At 44.3% G+C, this 20740-nt stretch overlaps 1 protein-coding gene across 1 annotated transcript in view; it reads right to left on the bottom strand.

The window, feature by feature from the left end:
• Positions 1-828: 828 nt before the first annotated feature.
• LOC132403132 (cofilin-2-like) overlaps positions 829-20740 on the bottom strand; it is a 33176-nt gene continuing 13264 nt past the window's right edge. The window contains exons 2-4 of the mRNA XM_059986432.1: positions 16814-17097; positions 1766-1842; positions 829-1399 (exon numbers count right to left, since the gene is read on the bottom strand). Of these exons, the coding sequence (XP_059842415.1) occupies positions 1266-1399; positions 1766-1842; positions 16814-17097 (495 nt within the window). The 3' untranslated portion in view covers positions 829-1265. The remainder of the gene's footprint in view (positions 1400-1765; positions 1843-16813; positions 17098-20740) is intronic.

Raw genomic sequence — 20740 nt, 5'->3', positions numbered from 1 at the left:
GCTGTAGTGAGATCAAGGTGGGGTATTCCATATGTTTCCACACCAGCCTGAGGGAGGCCACTTTGAGAATGATCACATGAGTAGCATTTGATAGCACTAGATCTGTACTCACCGGTGTTGAAAAGAATGAGGGGAATCTCTCTGAAACCTACAAGTGTCCCCCGCTTTTTGAATGTTCGCTTTATGCCACTTCGCTTTTATAAAAGACCTACATTAGTAACCTGTTTTCGCATTACAAAGAGAATTTTCGCTTTTAGGATAATTTTTCCCATATAAATTAATGGTTCTTCGCTTTACGCAATTTCAGCTTAAGAACACTCTACCTTTGTAAGGGTGGGGGGGGCACCTGTATTTAATACTGCAAGGCCTGGATAGAGTGGATGTGGAGAGGATGAATCCAATAGTGGGATAGTCTAGGACCAGAAGGCATACACAGGATGCAAGGATGTCCCTTTGGAGGAAAGAGAATTTCTTTAGCCAGTGGGTGATCAACCTGCAAAATTCATTGCCACAGGCCTGTGGAGGCCGAGTCATTGGGTATATTTAAAATGGAGGTTGATAGGTTCTTGATTAGCAAGGTTATGGGGAAAAAGGAAAGTGAATGGCTTTGAGGGGCAAATAGCCTAATTCTACTCTGATGCCTTATGGTCTTTTGTTTAATCTCCTCGCAAGGGACCAACTACAGTGGTCAATTAACTGAGCACCCTTTGGGTAAAGGCATAGGACAGCATCAAAATAGCATGGTGGGATCTCATTTATTTTGTTTGAATGAAGATTTATTATTGCAGACTGTAGCTTCATTTATCAACAATGAAAACTTTGCCAAAGCATTTTTAGAAATCCTTTAATAAGAAAGCTAGATCAAATAGGATGGAAGATTCAAGTATCAAAATAAAGAAATAGCTAGCTCAAACTTGCAATTACACCACACGTGAACTTGAAACACTGCCATTGGTTTGATTTTGTATTTAGAGCTGCAACAACTGTTAAATCTACATTTAATCCAGAAACCGATTCAGGGTCACTGAAATCTCCAAATCGTTAGCAGATACTCTCCAAAGACTTGAAGTCGTTAATAGCAGGAGACACTGCACATTAAAGAAACCAGACACTGCTCTAAAAGAAAGTTATTTCAGATAAGGAATTTCATTTTTACTCAAAAACATTACAAAGCAATGGCATAGAATATTGAAGAATCAGAAACAGGTTGAAACAACTTTGGGAATATAGCCATCAAGACATGATACTTTGATATAAGGAAGCTTTCAGCTGTGTTGTGAACTACAGCTTTGTACTGGTACCCCTTCTATTTTCACAACATCACTGCGACCCAGCTTATCAGCAAGGACGCCCAGTTCTATTTCATCCAGGGAGTTGACCTCCAGGTCAAACTTGAAGCCTGCGAAGACACAATACTCACAATAAAGAAGTGCACCATTATGCTCAGTCCCTCCAACCCAATCATCACCCAACCTGAGGTTATGCTGCCCACCTGCGAAGGACCCTGAGCTGTGTATGGGTGGCTCAGTTTGGAGCACCTTGCATGTTCAACGCGTCAGCAACTAAACCACTGAAGCTCAAGTTTTATTGCCCTGCTGACTTTGAGTCGCACTTCCATGGCAAGTGGAATGAGGCTGGTGGTCAGCGTGGACACGCTGAGCTGAGGGCCTGCTTCCATGGTGTCTGTGACCGCAAAGGAGAGCCTTTCCCATTTTATTCTGTTCGGGGCAGATTCCACAGAAAGATGTACAATCATTGAACTAACCTTTTATCCTTTCCTTCAGCAACATTTTCCCTGTCGAGAACTGCAGCTTTTTCCTGGTACTTGCCCCATCCGGGCACCTAGAAAATTCAGGAGACAATTTTACATTTAATGAGCTGGCAACAGATGGTGTTTTACAGATGTACAGTGTCTGCCTGGTTGCATCATACGGAGGCTCCAAAGCAAAGATTTGAAAGGGGCGGCAGGGGGTTGTAGCCACAGCCAGCTCCATCATAGGCACAACACTCCCTGCCCCCACCACTGAGGGCATCTTCAAGAGGTGGTGCCTGCGGGACATGCCCTCACCTCACAACCACCACCAAGGAAGAGGTACAGGAGCCTGAAGACAAACACTCAATGCTTTAGGAACAGCTTCTTCCCCTCTGCCATCACATATCTGAACAGTTCATGAACACTACCTCACAATTCCTTCTTTTTGCACTCTGCTTATTTCTGTATGGTTATCTCTGTAAAACAACACATTTCTTGACAAAATTTGTGACGGTAAATACACTGGACAACAAAGATTTTGCTTCCTGAGTACTTTTGGGTCTATCTTATAGATTTTGGGCTGCTGATCATGAAAATCACCATGAGAATTTCCCTATCAGCCACTAGTTTTTTGAAATTGTCTACATTTGTTATTTGAATTTATAATTCATGTCAGAATAAGTCCTGCCAAAATTAAGGAAAATATTTTTGTTGGTCCACAGATCAAACTGGTCATCAATGACAGGTAATTCGAAGAACTTCTGGTGGGACTGGAGAAAAATTGCACAGAAGACATTTAAGGATGTTGCTGAATATTGTCTCGGCAACTACAGAGACCAAGCTACATGCAGCTGGTTGACAACATGCTTCAAGCAGACAAAACCATAAATTGCAACATTTCATTAAAGTTTCATGTTCTGTATTCTTATTCCAAGTTCTTCCCTGCCAACCTCAGTGCTGTCAGTGACGATCATGATGAGAGGTTTCACCAGGACATTGCGGTCATGGAGAAACAATATCGGGGCAACATCAGTGATGGCTGATTATTGTCAAACACTTAAGTGAGAAGCCTCAGACAGAGTACAATCAAAAATCATCAACAAAACACCTTCAGCTTCATTGAACTATTAGAAAACATCAGCACCATTTGCAATTAAATGCATTACATTCAATAAAAGTGAATTTATTTCTCCAAATTCCTACGTGATACAAACAGTCTGAAATTAGATTTGTGTTCAGCTTCAAGCAGTCGATCATAAACAAAACAAAAATTCCGAGGAAGCAACACTTTCAAAAAAAAATTTGTAAGTGTTATTATTTTGATCCTGATTCTTGGGCAAGGATGGAAAATAATATTATATTAGAACACAGAACATTCCAACATGGTAAGGCCCCTTTGGTCCATGACACTGTGCCAAACATCAATCTAACCCTTCCTTCCTACATAGCTCCCCCTGGTTTCCTATCATCCATGTGTCTGTCTAAGAGTTCCTTAAATGTCCCTAATGTATCTGCCTCCATCACCACCCTTGGGACATTCCATGCATCCACCACTCTCTGCATAAAAAAATACTTACCTTTGACATTCCTCTCCCCCATTCTTCTTCCATTTGCCTTAAAATTACAGTGTGCCTCCCCCCCTCCCCCCGTATTAGTCATTTCTGTCCTGGAGATGGAGTTGGACAGAGCAGGGATGAGTTGAAGCGGAGCCTGAACCAGTAGTGAGGAGGGATCCACCTAGGAGCCGGGTCGATTTGGAAAGGTCAAGTATGGGTCGGAATGGCCGACAGCGTATAGCTGTGGTGGGGCCTGAGTGTGGGGGATGGCTGGGTGTTTGGACAATTTCAGCGCCGGGGCGGATGGACAGGGTCAGGACTAGTTCTGCTCTGTGACCTTTACTCCACTGAGGCCGAGCCTTACTCTGGCTTCTCCAGGCTTCGTGTCTGCGAGCTTAGCAGCAACCTGTGATGAACTGAGACCCAGGCTTGCGGCCTGCTTCGGGTCGATGGACTCAACTTCGTTCTGGATGCTTGCTTTTATTGTCTGCTTGAACGTGTTTTCCTTCCCTCTCTGTGCATTGGGTGTCTGTTGGTCTTTTTCCAAATTGAGCTCTTTTGCGTTTCTTGTTTTGTGGCTGCCTTAAGCAGACGGATCTCAAGGTTGTATAATTTATACATACTTTGAACTTTAAAGCTTTCACATCCTTCCTATAATGAATGCAATAAACCAAATGTGGTCTGGTCTAACCAATGTTTTATGGAGCTGCACCATTACCTCACGGCCCTTGAACTCAATCTCCTCACTAATAAAGGCCAACACACCACACTCCTTCTTAACAACATTATCAACTTGCATGGCAAATTTGAGGATCTATTGACATGGACTCCAAGATCTCTCTGTTCCTTCACACCGCTAAGAATTCTGCCATTTACCCTCCATTCACAGCAGCTTTCCCCTGGCAGGTTGTTCCCCCAGTATTCTCGTTATGGAAGGGAACTGCCACCTGGATACTCTGCATGGGCTGCCTATTCCCTTTCCTTGTCCCAACAGTCACCAGCTACTTGCCTCCTGCAGCTTAGGGCTGACCACCTCACTGTAGCTTCTGTCTTTCGCCTCCTCGTTCACCCGTACAGGTCACTCACTGCAGCTCCAGTTGCCCAATGCGGTTTGTAAGGAACTGTAGCTGGAGGCACTTCACGCATCTCTAGTTATCAGTGAGACTGAAGGTCTCCCAGATCTGACATGAAGAACACACCACTGACCTTGGACCCATTCTCACTGCACTGGCTATGTGCTAACAGAAAAAGAAACTTTCCTGGAGCCTTCACCTTTTCTAGCCTAACCCTTTTGAGCTGAACCCTCAAACCCTCTGCTCTAACACTGGCCCACTCACACAATGGCTGTTCCTGCAACAGCCATGCCTCTTAAACAGATTTCTTTTTATAGGCCGTTGCCAAGAGTCCGATAAACCACAATATCTCACGCCCAGCTAAAGATTGTGAAAGGCTCCGCTCACGTGTTAAATCTTGTGCTCAGCTCTCTATACATACACAATTAGTTTCATATGTTTTATTCATCTCCTTACACTTTCAATTTCATAGTCCATTTGTCTGCCTCTATTTGTCCTTGGAGAGGTAAAACTGTAAGACATAGGTTTTTAATGTGGATGAGTTTCACATATACTTCTTGCTTTCTTCAAGACCATAAGATCTTAGGACAAATGAGCAGAATTAGCCCATTTGGCCTATCACATCTGCTATCCCATTCTCCTGCCTTCTCCCCATAACCTCATGGCAGCCTGACTAAACAGGAACCTATCAACTTCCACTTTAAATACGCCCAGTGACTTGGCCTCCACAGCCACCTATGGCAATGAATTCGACATTCACCACCCTCTGTCTAAGGAAATTCCTCATTTCTGTTCTAAATGAATTTCCCTCTATTCTGAGGCTGTGCCCTCTGATCCTAGCTTCAATCACTATAAGGACCATTCTATCTATGGCTTTTAATTTTTGATAGGTTTCAATGAGATTTCCCCCTCATTCTTCTAAACTCCAGAGAGTACAGGCCCAAAGCCAAACGGTCCTCACATAGTAACCCTTTCATTCCCAAAATCATTCTCACGAACCTCCTCTGGACCCTCTCCCATGTCAGCATATCCCTTCTCAGATAAGCAGCCCAAAATTGCTCAACACATTGACCAATGACTTACAAAGCCTCAGCATTACATCCTTGCTTTTATATTCTAGCCCTCTTGAAATGCTAACATTACATTTGCCTTCCTCACCACTGACTCAACTTGCAATTTAACCTTTAGGGAATCCTGCACAAGGACTCCCAAATCCCACTGTACTTCTGATTTTTTTTCCCGTTTAGAAAACAGTCCATGCTTTCTCTCCTCCTAAAAAAGTGCATGACCATACACTTCCCTATACTATACTCCTCTGCCACTTCTTTGTCCATCCTCCCAATCTGTCTAAGCCCTTCTGAGGACCCCCTGCTTTCTAAACGCAAGCTGCCCTTCCACCTATCTATATTGATGGTTGTACAAACTTGGTCACAAAACCATTAATTCCGTCATCCAAATCACTGACATATCAAACTGACTTAATACCAACCCCTGTGTAACACTACTACTCACCGGCAGACAAATGCAACAGGCTCCCTTTATTCCCACTCTTTGCTTCCTGCCAGTCAGCCAATCCTCTATCCATGCTAGTACCTTTCCTGCAATACCATGGGCTCTTATCTTGTTAAGCAGCCTCACGTGTGGCACCTTCTCAAGGGCCTTCTGAAAATCCAAGTAAACAACATCCACTGACTCTCCTTTGTCTATCCTGCCTGTAATTTCCTCAAACAACTGCAATGGACAAATTTTCCTTTAATCTATGGTGACTTTAGTCCTTAACAGGGCTGAGCATGGGGCAGTTGGTATACAGGCAGAGGAAGAATGTAGTGTGACTGTCAAGAAGGACAAGCAAATGACAGGGCAAAATTGCAGTAAGTGGGATGGGTTGCAGTGAAATAGGGGGACAAAATCGAAAAGGGTGAGGATTACAGGTCTGAAAGTATTTGAATATATACAGCTTACGGAATTAAGTACATGATCTTGTGGCGCAGTTACGGACTGGCAGCGTGTGGGCATCACTGAGTCATGACTGAAAGAAGAACTTAGTTGGGAACAAAATATCCAAGGATACACATTGTATCAAAAGAACAGGCAGGTACGGAGAGGTTAGCTAGACTGGCTCTGTTGGTACAAAATGAAATCAAATCCTAGAGGTGATATAGAATCGGAAGATGTAGAATCCTTGTGGGTAGAGTTAAGAAACTGACAGGGTAAAAAGACATGTAAAAAGGACAATGTTACGATAGTCATGGGGGATATCAATATGCCGATAGATTGAGAAAATCAGTTTGGTGCTGGATCCCAGGAGAGAGAATTTGTACACTGCCTACTTTTTAGAGCAGCACGTGGCTGGGCCCACTAAGGGAAAGAAAATTCTGGATTAGGTGTTGTGAAATGTACTAGGTTTTATTAGGGAGCTTAAGGTAAAGGAACCCTTAGGAAACAGTGATCAGAGTATAATAGAATTCATCCTCCAATTTGGGAAGAAGCTAAAGTTAACGTACCACTATTACAGTGGAGTAAAGGGAATTACAGAGGCATGAAAGAGGAGCTGACCGAAGTTGATTGGAAGGGGACACTAGCAGAGATGATGGCAGAGCAGTAATGCCTGGAGTTTCTGGGAGCAATGCAGTGGGCACAGGATAGATACATTCCAATGGAGATGAAGTATTCTAAAGGCAGGATGATGCAACTGTGGCTGACAAGGGAAGTCACAGCCAACATAAAGCAAAAGAGAGGGCATATAATAGAACAAAAATTAGTGGGAATTTCAAGGATTGGGAAGCTTTTGAAAACCAAAGGGAATATGAAGAGGATACCAAAAGTATTTTCAGCTGTATAAAGACTGAAAGAGAGGCGAGAGTAGAAAAAGACACTGGAGAGGTAGCAATGGGGGACAAGGAAACGGCAGACAAACCAAATAAGTATTTTGTATTAGTCTTCACTGTGGAAGACACGAGCAGTATACCAGACATTCAAAAGTGTCAGGGCAGAAGTGATTGCAGTTGCTAGGGAGAAGGTGCTGGGGAAGCTGAAAGGTGTGAAGGTAGGTAAGTTAACTAGACCAGATGAACAACACCCCAGGGTTCTGAAGGTGGTGGCTAAAGACTTTGTGGAAGCATTAGTAATGATCTTTCAAGGATCAACAGATCCTGGCATGGCTCCGGAGGACTAGAAAATGCCTTTTCCATGTCCCATTATCATTTGTCACCCACATCCTGGCTGTTGTTTGGAGGCCTGTATAACCCCCATCAGGGTCTTCATACCCTTGCAGCTTCTTAGCTCTACCCACAATGATTCTACAAATTCCAATCCTGTGCCACCTCTTTCTAAGTGTTTGATTTCATTTTCTACCAACAGAGCCACTCCACCCCCTCTGCCTGCCTGCCTGCCTTTCCTTTTGATACAATGTGCATCTTGGATGCTAAACTCCCAACTTTCAGCCACAACTCAGTGATGCATACATCATGCCTGCCAGTCTCTAACTGAACTACAAGAGCACCTACCTTATTCCGTGTACTGCGCGCATTCAAATATTACACCTTCAGTCCTGTATCCATCACCCTTTACAATTTTGCCCCATTTTATACTTCAACTCATTCCACTGACTGCAATTTTGCTCTATCATCTGCCAGTCCTTTCTCACAGTCTCTCTACACAATGCATTGACTTCTTTACCAACAGCCCCTTCTTCAGCCCTAATACTCTGGTTCCCACCAACTTGCCATATTAGTTTAAACTCCCCCCAACAGCTCTAGAAAACTGGCCCACAAGGTTATTGGTCCCCTTTGGGTTCAGGTGAAACCCACCCTTTTTGTACAGGTCATATCTTCCCCAAAAGGGATCCCATTGGAACCCCTGCCCCTCACAACACTTCCTCAGCTACTCATTCACCTGTACTATCATCCTAACCCTGCCCTGACTAGCTCATGGTTCTGGGAGTAATCCAGATTACTACCTTAGAGGTCCTGTTCTTCAGCCTCTTCCCTCACTCCCTACTCACTGTGTAGGACCTCTTCCCTCTTTCTACCCATGTCATTGGTGCCAATGTGCACCATGAAAGATTGAAGCTTGTATACACTGGGATGAGAGGGGATCTGATTGAAACATATAAGATTATTAAGGGATTGGACATGCTAGAGGCAGGAAATATGTTCCCGATGTTGGGGGAGTCCAGAACCAGAGGCCATCGTTTGAGAACAAGGGCTAGGCCATTTAGAACGGAATTGAGGAAAAACTTTTTCACCCAGAGAGTTGTGAATCTGTGGAATGCTCTGTCTCAGAAGGCAGTGGAGGCCAATTCTCTGGATGCTTTCAAGAAAGAGTTAGATAGAGCTCTTAAAGATAGCGGAGTCAAGGGATATGGGGAGAAGGCAGGAACGGGGTACTGATTGTGGATGATCAGCCATGATCACAGTGAATGGTGGTGTTGGCTCGAAGGGCCGAATGGCCTACTCCTGCACCTACTGTCTATTGACCTCTGGATGCTCACCTTCCTTCTTGAGAATCCTCGACCATAGCACCTGGGAGGTAACACACCACCCTGACATCTCTTCCGCGGTCACAGAATCTCCTGTCCTTCCCCCTAACTATTTAGTGTCCACCTTGGTACCTTGCTGGGCATCAGAGCCGGCCACAGTGCCATTAGCCTGGCTGCTGCTGCTCTGCCCTGATGGGTCATCCTCCCAACTGAATCTGAAGGGATATATTTGTCGTTGAGTGGGAAGGCTACAGAGAACCCTGCACTGACAGTTCAATCCCCCTGCCTCTCCTCGTAACCCATCTACAATGTGAAGCCTGAACTTGGATGTGACCAGCTCAGTTAAAGACTCACCTATGCTGTCTTCAGCCTCCCAGCTGGCCCAGAGTACATCCAACTCCAGCTCCAGTTCCCTGATCTTGTCGGGAAGGACTTCCTGCAGATGTATTATCAGGAAGACCACTAGGTAGCTGACAATCCCACACCTTACAGGAGGAGCCTCAACTGGCCTCCTGCCAACACTTCTCAAGCTCAAGTTCTAGTCCACACTTGTTCTCGTCAAAGCCTGGCCACTCCAACAATAGCTGTTCCGGTAATACCTTGCTCCTTTTTTGTTGCCCCTGCTGAGCGCCGAAGAGATCACAGCCCACCAAAAGGTTCTGAAAGGCTCCAAGCTCTTTAACAATCTCACACTACCTCCCAATGAATGAACTGTCCTGATGATTGCAGCCCACCATAAGGAGGGGGCTGCCCAAGGGGCAAATCTTTCACTGTGGGGGTGGTGGGTACATGGAGCAAGGTTGCAAAGGTGGGTACAATTACAATGCTTAAAAGACATTGGGACAGGTCCAAGGACAGGAAAATCTTAGAGGGATACGAGCCAAGTGCAGGCAGTGGGATTGGCTAATCTTGGTCAACATGGGTAAACTGTGCCTTTTCCATCTGTATAACTCTATGACCATCTCCCATAGCTCCGCCCCAGTGACAGATCCTTCTCAGACATCGTCCTCCGTGACATAATCCTAGACTGGCTCCACTGAGTAGTATGATTGGGCGTGTCGGCCACAGGATTGCCCATTAGGAACCCGGAAAATTAAATAGGAGCAGGCAGAGAATACCCTTGTAAATAATAATTACATAAGATTCCGCAGATGCTGGAAATCCAGTGTAACACACACGTAAACAAGAGAAGATCTGCAGAAATCAAAGGAAAATGCTGGAGGAACTCGACAGGCCAGGCAGCATCTATGGAAAAGAGTAAACAGTCGGCATTTCAGGCTGAGACCCTTCATCGGGACTGGAAAGGAAGGGGGAGGAGTGCAAGCTGGAAGATGATAGGTGAAGCCAGGTGAGGAGAAGGGGGCAGAAGGGTGGATGAAGAAGCTGAGAGGTGATTGGTGGAAGAGTTAGGCTGAATAAGGAGGAGTCTGACAGTGGACGGTGAGAGAAAAGGGAAGAGGAGGAGAAACTGGGGAGGATTTTCTAAATAAGGGAATTCCCTTCTTTGTGCTGATTTGACTTAAGTAACTCCATTGGATGTTGGTGGCCAGCGGACATCTGACCCAGAAAAGGGCATAGCACTTACAGGTCACCAGGAATTTAACCTGTGGGTGGCCAGTCTCACTGGAAAGGGGTTTCTCAAGAGAGATAAGCCCAGGACAACATGGGAACATCCTCTGACTCTCCTTTGTCTATCCTGCTTGAAAGAATTCCAACAAATTTGTCAGGGAAGATATCCTTTTAACGAAACCATGCTAACTTCAGCCTATGTTATCCTGTACCTCCAAGCACCCCAAAGCCTCATCCTTAACAATGGAATCCACAATCTTCTCAAACACTGAAGTCATGCTCACTGGCTTATAATTTCCTGTATTTTGCCTCCCATCCTTCTTAAAGTATAGAGAGACATTTGCAATTTTAGAGTCTTCCAGATCCATTCAAGAATCTAGTTATCCTTAAGAGATCACTACCAGTGCCTCTGCAATCTCTTCAGCTACCTCTTTCAGAACCCTGGGGGGGTAGTCCATCTGGTCCAGGTAACTTATCTACTTTCAGGCTTTCAGCTTCCCCGGTACCTTCTCCTAAGTAATAGTCACCTCTGCCGACTGACGCTCTTGAAATTCTGGTATCCTGCTGCTGCCTTCCACAGTGAGGACAAATGCAAAATATTTTCATTCATCTGCTAATTCTTTATCCCATATTTCTACACTGTCATTTTCTAGTGGTCTGATATCCACTCTTGCCTCCTTTACTCTTTATATATCTTAAAAATCTTTGGTATCTTCTTTTATGTTACTGGCTAGCTGACCTTCGTACTTCATCTTTTCTGTCCTTATTGCTTTTTTAGTTGTCTTCTGTTGGTTTTTAAAAGCTTCCCCATCCTCTAGATATTTTTGCTATATTATATTGCCTGTTTTTTGTTCTTATGCTGTCTTTGACTTCCCTTGTCTGCCACAGTTCGCCTCATCCTCTCCTTTAGAATACTTCTTTGGGATAAAGAAGTATTATCCCAAACCTGGGATTAACCTGGGTTCCCCCCTGAGTTTCGGGGGGGAATTGATTTCCCCCCGAAACTCAAGCCATTGCTGTAATGCCTGCTAGTGTCCCCTTTGAAACAATTTCCATTCGTCCCATCAACCATTCAATAACATTTTGAGGGCATAAATAGGGTATTCCCCTGGGCTGGGGAATCTAGAACCAGAGGGCATAGGTTTAAGATGAGAGGGGCGAGATTTAATAGGAGCCTGAGGGTAAATTTTTCACCCAGAATGTGCTGTCAAATTGAGTTGGCAGCAAGTACATTAACCACATTGGAAAAGTAAAAGTGTGGAACTTCCGGGTTGAGCGTGGAGTGAGTAAGTGCGTGTGATTCCCGATTTTTATTGAAAATCTACCTGTTTATCTTTGCCGTATGCTCGAGATAACTGAATATTCAAGATTGTGAACAACCCGGGACGTTGCTGGACACTGAAATGGCAAATAAAATGCACCTTCGAAGTAAAACTGGGGAAAAGATAGCGAAGCCTCGAGCAAGAAGGCGGATGTTACGGTAACGGTGCCGGACCTGTGCTACCCGATGACTTGGAGAGGCTTCGTTAAATGCTTCTGACTGCCATGATGCAAGCGGTGCATTCTGCCCTAAAAAGAGAACTTGAAGGTCCTTTGTCACCAGTGAATGCTACCATGGAACAAATTATGTCACACGATGAACGCATTCGTGAGGTTGCAGATGGCCTGAATGATTATAGTGACCGACTGGCGAGCGTTGAAGCCGCCACTGCAGCGCTGCGGAGCGACAACGCATTTCTGAAAAGGAAACTAAATGACCTCGAAAATTCGGTCGCGGAGATCCAATTTGAGAGTGGTCAGCATTCCTGAAAATTTGGAAGGTTCAGACCCTGTTAAATTTATGACCGAGTTTTTTGATGAAGTGCTGGGGACAAATTTCTTCCCGAGGCCTCTTGTGCTTTCGCACGCTCACCGAGTCGGGCCTAAACCATCCGGTGTCTCTGAAGCCAAACAAATGAGGCCAAGAACGTTCCTGGATCTCTTTCACTTCTTTCAAGATAAGCAACTCGTCATCAGTAGACGGAAGCAGGAGCTGTATTTCCACGGACATCGCGTGTTTTTTCATGAAGATTTTAGTGCGGAGCTGGGGAAAAACGAGCAGATTTCAAGGAGGTGAAATCCCTGCTTTACAGGAAAAGGGCAGGTTCGGCCTCTTGTATCCTGCCCAGCTCCGGGTCATCCATGAAGGTATTATTTTGGCTCCACCGGCCAGATATAAACTGCTTGCCTGCTTTAAGTAAAGCCAGGTTTGCAGACATATACTCTGGGACCGACGCTGGCTGTGACAGGTGTTCCTTCTCTCCGTCTGGTTTAGTGCATGCATTTTGGTCTTGCCCTCGGCTTGATGGCTATTGGGCACTGGTTTTTAAAATTATCAGTGAGGTTTCGGGGGTGACACTGAGACCTTGCCCGCTTATAGCTGTATTTGGTGTGGCGGATGATGCTTTGGGTTTAAATACAAACCAGTCGGATATTGTTGCATTTACATCACTTTTGGCCCATAGGAGAATCTTACTGGTCTGGAAATCAGCCACTCCCCTATCTGCTGCTGCTTGGTTAGAGGACGTAATGTTTTTTCTGAAATTAGAGATGATTAAATTCACTTTGAGGGGGTCTGTGAAAAAGTTCTATTCAAAATGGTGATCTTTCTTGTCATACTTTGGGAATCTTAAGGAATTACCTACTAGTTGAGGGCATGTGATTGTACTGGGAAGTTGCCCCCTTTTATCACACATCTGGTTTACCTCACAGGGTGGTTGATGAATTGTAATATGAGTGTATTCTGGATCATCTGACATGTTGTGGATGTGTGTTTGCCTTCATCTTGAAGTAGTGTGGGGGTATGGCTGTGAAATGTCCGTACTTGTATTTGAGAATTGTATTGTAAATACATTAGCTGCCATGGGAGGGAGGGTGAGAGAAGGTTTGTTTCGGGGTAAGATATAAATGCAAAATGGAGGAAAATGTAATGCATTATGTATTCTGTATTGTGTCATTCCTTCAATAAAAATAGATTAAAAAAGAAAGTACTTGGCCAGATACATGGATAGGATAGGACAGATCAGAAACAGAATCAGAGTCAGGTTTATCATCACTGGCAAGTGTCATGAAATTTGTTAACTTAGCAGCAGCAGTTCAATGCAATACATAACATAGAAGAAGAAAAAAATAATAAAATAATAAATAGATAAGTAAACTAGTTACAGTATACGTGTATTGAATAAATTAAAAATTGTGCAAAAAACAGAAATAATTAAGTCCACAATCAGCTTTCATCTTACTGATGTTGAGTGCCAGGTTGTTGCTGTGGCACCATTCCACTAGTTGGCATATCTCACTCCTGTACGCATTCTTATCACCACCTGAGTTTCTACCAAGAATGGTTGTATCGTCAGCAAATTGATAGATAGTATTTCAGCTATGGCTAGCCACACAGTCATGGGTATAGAGTAGAGAGAGTAGAACAGTGGGCTAAGCACACACCCCAGGGAGGAGATGTTATCACCAATAGTCGAGGATCCAATTACAGAGGGAAGTACAGAGGCCCAGGTTCTGTACTCCTCAATCAGGATTGTGGGAATGATGGTATTAAATGTTGAACTACTGTCGATGAAAGCATCCTGACATAGGTGTTTGTGTTGTCCAGGTGGTCTAAAGCCATGTGAAGAGCCACTAAGATTGTGTCTGCCATTGACTTATTGTGGCGATAGGTGAATTGCAGTGTGTCCAGATCCTTGCTGAGGCAGGAGTCCAGTCTAGTCATGACCAACCTGTCAAAGCGTTTCATCACTGTCGATGGTGAGTGCTACTAGGTGATAGTCACATTATTCTTCTTAGACACTGGTATAATTGTTGCTTTTTTGAAGCAAGTGGGAAATTCCGCTCGTAGCAGAGAGGGGTTCAAAATGTTCTCGAATACTCCTGCCAGTTGGTTGGCACAGGTTTTCAGAGCCTTACCAGGAACTCCATTGGGACCTTCCGCCTTGTGAGGGTTCACTCTCTTTAAAGACAACCTAACACTGGCCTCTGAAACAGAGATCACAGAGTCATCACTGCTGTAGTTATATTCTCCCTTTCAGAGCGGGCATTAAGGCATTGAGTTCATCTGGTAGTGAAGCATCGTTGCCATTCATGCTACTAGCTTTAACTTTGTAGGAAGTAATGTCTTGCAAACCCTGCCAGAGTTGTCATACATCCAAAGTCTCCTCCAACCTCATTTGAAACCATCTCTACCCTTGAAATAGTCGTCCGCATATCATACCTGGTTTTCTGGTACAGGCCTGGGTTGCCAGACTTGAATGCCACAGATCTAGCCTTCAGCAGATGATGTACCTCCTGGTTCATCCACGGCTTTTGGTTTGGGAATGTACAGTAAGTCTTTGTAGGCACACACTCATCCACACAGGTTTTAATGAAGTCGGTAACAACTGCAGCAGATGAATCCCTGAATATAGTCCAGTCCACCGAGTCAAAGCAGTCCTGTAGACGCTCCTGTGCTTCCCTTGTCCATACCTTCTTGGTCCTCACTACTGGTGCTGCAGTCTTCAGTCTCTGCCTATACTCAGGGAGTAGAAATACAGCCAGGTGATCAGACTTCCCGAAGTGAGGGCGTGGAATAGCACGGTAGGCATCCTTGATGGTGATGTAGCAATGGTCCAGTGTGTTGTTTCCTCTGGTATTGCAAGTGATCTGTTGATGGTAATTGCTTAGTGATTTTTTTTCAGACTGGCCTTGTTAAAATCTCCCAAAACAATGGTGAACACATTGGGGTGCGCTGTTTTGTGCGTGTTGATCCCATTGCTCATCTAAAGTCTGTTTGACATTGGCCTGAGGTGGAATGTATATTGCTACTAAAATGATCCTGGAAATTTCCCATGGTAGGTGAAGTGAATGGTACTTCACTGCCTGATATTCCAGGTCTGGTGAGCAGAACTGGGACAGCACTGATGTATTTGTGCACCAAGAAGAGCTGATCATGAGGCGTAGTCCTCCACCTCTGCTTTTGAGAGACTATAGATCTATCCTGACGGTGTATAGTAAACCTGTCGATCCAAATCGCTGCATTTGGTATGGAAGGAGTTAACCAGGATTCTGTGAAACAAAGGACACATACGGTCCTAATGTCCCTCTGATTCAGCACCCTGGCTCTGAGATCAATTCACCAGAGACTGCCTGTTTGCCAACAAAGATATTCAATGTTGGGAGTTTCAAACCCCGTTTCCTTAAACACACTTGTATCCCTGACCTGTACCCATGTTTCCTACGTGGGACCCAGCGAGGAGTCCATCTGCATTCAGCATTGTTTCCATCAGTTTTAAGCAGCAATACTTTGTTTAAACGCATTAAGACATTTTTGTTGGCTGTACTGACCTTGGAAGCAGTTGTGCTTTTTAGCTGTATCAGGCTGAGATGAGAATATTTAATCTTATCCACTGCTGAAACGTGAGTCGCCCTGAGACGCCCCAGAAAAAAAATGATTTAGAAGGATATTTAGATATTTAGAACTGTGCACGAGAGGACACAGTTTTAAGATGCTTGGAAGTACCTGGAAGAGTACTTGGAAGAGGAGATGTCAGGGGTATGTTTTTTTACGCAGAGTGTGGTGAATGCATGGAATGGGCTGCCAACGATGCTGGTGGAGGCAGAAATGATAGGGTCTTTTACCTGGACAGGTACATGGAGCTCAGAAAAATAGAGGGCTATGGGTAACCCTAGGTAATTTCTAAGGTAAGGACATGTTCGGCACAGCTTTGTGGGCCGAAGAGCCTGTATTGTGCTGTAGGTTTACTATGCTTCTATAATATGGGAAACACACAGGCAAATAGATAGCCTCTGATGCCTTTGTACCACATTTCTGTTCTCTGCTTCTACCCATGACCACCAGGCCTCAGACCCAAAATTGTGCAAGAGGTGGCCCTGGAACTCCTCCACTTGTTTTAGGTCAATAGGATTCAGATCCCCTACCCACGGATGCTGACTAACTTACCTAGAAGTACCTGCATTTCCGATTTCTCACATTGAGAGATTTAGTCATCTTTAAACACCCTGGTGTCTATTTCTTTTAGTGTCTTTCCATCATAGACTATTTCAATATAGTAGGTACTTGATGAATTGGGAACCGCGATGCAGGGAGAAGAACTTAAGCATCAACACTTGGACACAATTACATTACTCACAGGGTTAGTTCATGGGCAGGCATTATGTGTTTCTCAGTGAGATAACAAGATGGCCACCTGCTTTACCAGAACGTTTTTTGCCTTCTTTCTCCCGCTCAGCGAGACCATGCTGACCTTCTAGCTCAACATCACTCTCTTAAAATCTAAGCTGCCTTAAGCTCCAAAACTTTTACAGATCCAAGGTGAGCAGACAGTGAAGAACGTACCACATTATTAAGATCAGATCATCCTTGGAGACCGATTCCTTGGTGTCATAAGAGAGATCAAAAATGAGAAGGCAGCAAGTGTCGGGTTTTAAGTGACTCAGTAACTGCTGGTAGCCATTCCCGCAGGCTTGCTGCTGCGTCACACAGTCTTCATCCACAACCAGGAATTTCTCATCCTCGCTCAAGTTTAGCTTGAGTAACTTCCTCCTGGTGAACCCCATCTTCCGAATCTTCATCGTTTCGAACTCATCAAAGACCTGTTGGTGAATACCGATTCCAGAATGCTGCCAAGACAAAATTTATCTGTCTTTATTAAATTTTGCATTTAAAAGAAGATTGCACTTTCTACGTGTCAGAAGCTTGAATGAAACACACACACGTATACATATCTCATACACAAACACACCCTTATATATACGCATATACATCACACATACATGCACACACACAACTTGTAAATGTCTTTGACTACGTCCAATTCCAAAAAGGAAGTGAATCTACTTGCAGCAAGGAGGAATATTGATATGACCATCACAACTCAGTATTGAGAATTTTAGTGTCATAGGGATTTACTGCGGGGTAACACACCCTTTCACCCAATGAGTCTCGACCAATCATCAACCTCCCATCTTTACACAAATCTTACCCTACAGTTTACCATTCCCACACTCCTACTAGATTCTTACACTCACCTGCACACCAGGGGTAATCTAAAGTGGCCAATTAGCCTATCAGCTTGCACGTCTTTGGGACGTGGACAGAAACTGGCGCACTTGCAGGAAAGCCTCATGGCCATATGGAGAGCATTCGAAGACTGCACAGATGGAATTCAGGGTCAGGATTAAATCCAGGCCTCTGGAACTGTGAAGCAGCAGTGACACCCTCTGCAGGAATGTGCCAAGCCATTTCCCAGTTTCCCACTTAGCAGACGATCAATTCCCTACAAACAACTTTGTAAAAGCCTTTAAAAGTGTGACACCAAGAGTTCAGGGCCTACACGTTCTGGGTAGGGTAAAGAGCAAGTCTGATGGGTTTAGAGAACCCTGATAGATGAGAGAATATGAGACTCTGGTTAAGAAAAAGAGGGCAGCATGTACTACACACAAGCAGTTGGGAACCAGTGAATCCCCTGATGATTACGTGCAGGAGCACAGCACAGAAGCTAAGAGGCAAACAGGGGATTTAAGAAGGAGCTGTTAGGCAAGATGAAGCAAAATCCCAAGACACTCTATAGGTAACGATTAAGAGGTTGGCTCGGGAGAGGATAGGTCCCCTTAAAGATCAACATGGTTATTGAACATTTCTCTGCAGTTTTTACTGCGAAGGAAATGTTGGAAGATGAGGAAATGGGGAAAATGAGTCTTGGACTACTTAAGAATTAGCAGGGAAGATGTATGGGAGTCTTCAAAATGCACTATGGTGAATAAATGCCCAGGTCCTGACCTGGGACATTGTGATGGGAAGCTGGAGAAGACATTGTGGAGGTCCTTGCAGAGATTTCTGCTTCACCTCTGGCCACAGGTTAGGTTCTGGAGGATTGGCGAGTGGCTAATGTCCTACTTCATCCCTCTCCCTCCCGGTTTCCCCTATCACGAGGAAATCTGCAGATGCTGGAAATTCAAACAACACACACAAAATGCTGGTGGAACACAGCAGGCCAGGCAGCATCTATAGGAGAAGCACTGTCAACGTTTCAGGAAGGGTCTCGGCCCAAAAGGTTGACAATGCTTCTCCTTAAAAGCAAGAGGATAGTGAGGGATAAAATTGGCCCCTTAGAGAATCACAGTGGTCAGCTATGTGTGGAACCGAAGGAGATGGGAGAGATTTTAAATGATTTCTTCTCTTCGGTATTCACTAAGGAGAAGGATATTGAATTGTCTAAGGTGTGGGAAACAAGTAAGGAAGTTATGGAACCTATGACAATTAAAGAGGTGGAGGTACTGGCGCTTTTAAGAAATTTAAAAGTGGATAAGTCTCCGGGTCCTGACAGGATATTCCCCAGGACCTTGAGGGAAGTTTGTGTAGAAATAGCAGGAGCTCTGACGGAGATCTTTAATATGTCATTAGAAACGGGGATTGTGCCGGAGGATTGGCGTATTGCTCATGTGGTTCCATTGTTTAAAAAGGGTTCTAGAAGGAAGCCTAGCAATTATAGACCTGTCAGTTTGACATCAGTGGTGGGTAAATTAATGGAAAGTATTCTTAGAGATAGTATTTATAATTATCTGGATAGACGGGATCTGATTAGAAGTAGCCAGCATGGATTTGTGCGTTGAAGGTCATGTTTGACAAACCTTATTGAATTTTTTGAAGAAGTTACGAGGAATGTTGACGAGGGTAAGGCAGTGGATGTAGTCTGTATGGACTTCAGCAAAGCCTTTGACAAAGTTCCACATGGAAGGTTAGTTAAGAAGGTTCAGTCGTTAGGTATTAATGCTGGAGTAATAAAATGGATTCAACAGTGGCTAGATGGGAGATGCCAGAGAGTAGTGGTGGATAATTGTTTATCGGGATGGAGGCTGGTGACTAGCGGGGTGCCTCAGGGATCTGTTTTGGGCCCAATGATGTTTGTAATATACATAAATGATCTGGATGATGGGGTGGTAAATTGGATTAGTAAGTATGCAGATGATACTAAGGTAGGAGGTGTTGTGGATAATGAGGTGGATTTTCAAAGCTTGCAGGGAGATTTATGCCGGTTAGAAGAATGGGCTGAACGTTGGCAGATGGAGTTTAATGCTGAGAAGTGTGAGGTTCTACATTTTGGCAGGAATAATCCAAATAGAACATACAGAGTAAATGGTAGGGCATTGAGGAATGCAGAGGAACAGAGAGATCTAGGAATAACTGTGCATAGTTCCCTGAAAGTGGAGTCTCATGTAGATAGGGTGGTGAAGAGGGCTTTTGGAACGCTGGCCTTTATAAATCAAAGCATTGAGTACAGAAGTTGGGATGTAATGCTAAAGTTGTACAAGGCATTGGTAAGGCCAAATTTGGAATATTGTGTGCAGTTCTGGTCACCGAATTATAGGAAAGATATCAATAAATTAGAGAGAGTGCAGAGACGATTTACTAGGATGTTACCTGGGTTTCAGCAATTAAGTTACAGAGAAAGGTTGAACAAGTTAGGTCTCTATTCATTGGAGCGTAGAAGGTTGAGGGGGGATTTGATCGAGGTATTTAAAATTTTGAGAGGGATAGATAGAGTTGACGTGAACAGGCTGTTTCCATTGAGAGTAGGGGAGATTCAAACTAGAGGACATGATTTGAGAGTTAGGGGGCAGAAGTTTAAGGGAAACACGAGGGGGTATTTCTTTACTCAAAGAGTGATAGCTGTGTGGAATGAGCTTCCTGTAGAAGTAGTAGAGGCCAGTTCAGTTGTGTCATTTAAGGTAAAATTGGATAGGTATATGGACAGGAAAGGAGTGGAGGGTTATGGGCTCAGTGCGGGTAGGTGGGACTAGGTGAGATTAAGGGTTCGGCACGGACTAGGAGGGCCAAGATGGCCTGTTTCCGTGCTGCGATTGTTATATGGTTATATGGTTATAGATGCTGCCTGGCCTGCTGTGTTCCACCAGCATTTTGTGTGTGTTGCTCCCCTATCACCTTGTGTTCCTCTCTCATCCTCCCCCACCTTTTAAATCTACTCCTCTGTTTTTTTTAAACTCCACTCCTGACGAAGGGTCTCGGCCCAAAATGTTGACTGCACTTTTTCCCATTGACGCTGCCTGGCCTGCTGAGTTCCTCCAACATTTTATGTGTGTTGTTCGGGTCTCCAGCATCTGCAGATTTTCTCTTGTTCATAATGTGGTCTATTGTTTAAAAAGGATAGCAAGAACAAGCCATGAAACCAGTGAGTGGTGGTGGGTAAATTGCAGGAGGGGATTCTGAGGGACAGGATCTACCAACACTTGGAAAAACACGGTC

Source organism: Hypanus sabinus, chromosome 12, assembly GCF_030144855.1.
Source record: "Hypanus sabinus isolate sHypSab1 chromosome 12, sHypSab1.hap1, whole genome shotgun sequence".
Taxonomy (NCBI): Eukaryota; Metazoa; Chordata; class Chondrichthyes; order Myliobatiformes; family Dasyatidae; genus Hypanus; species Hypanus sabinus.
The sequence above is the reverse complement of the archived record's forward strand: the minus strand, read 5'-3'. Positions and strand labels throughout refer to the sequence as shown.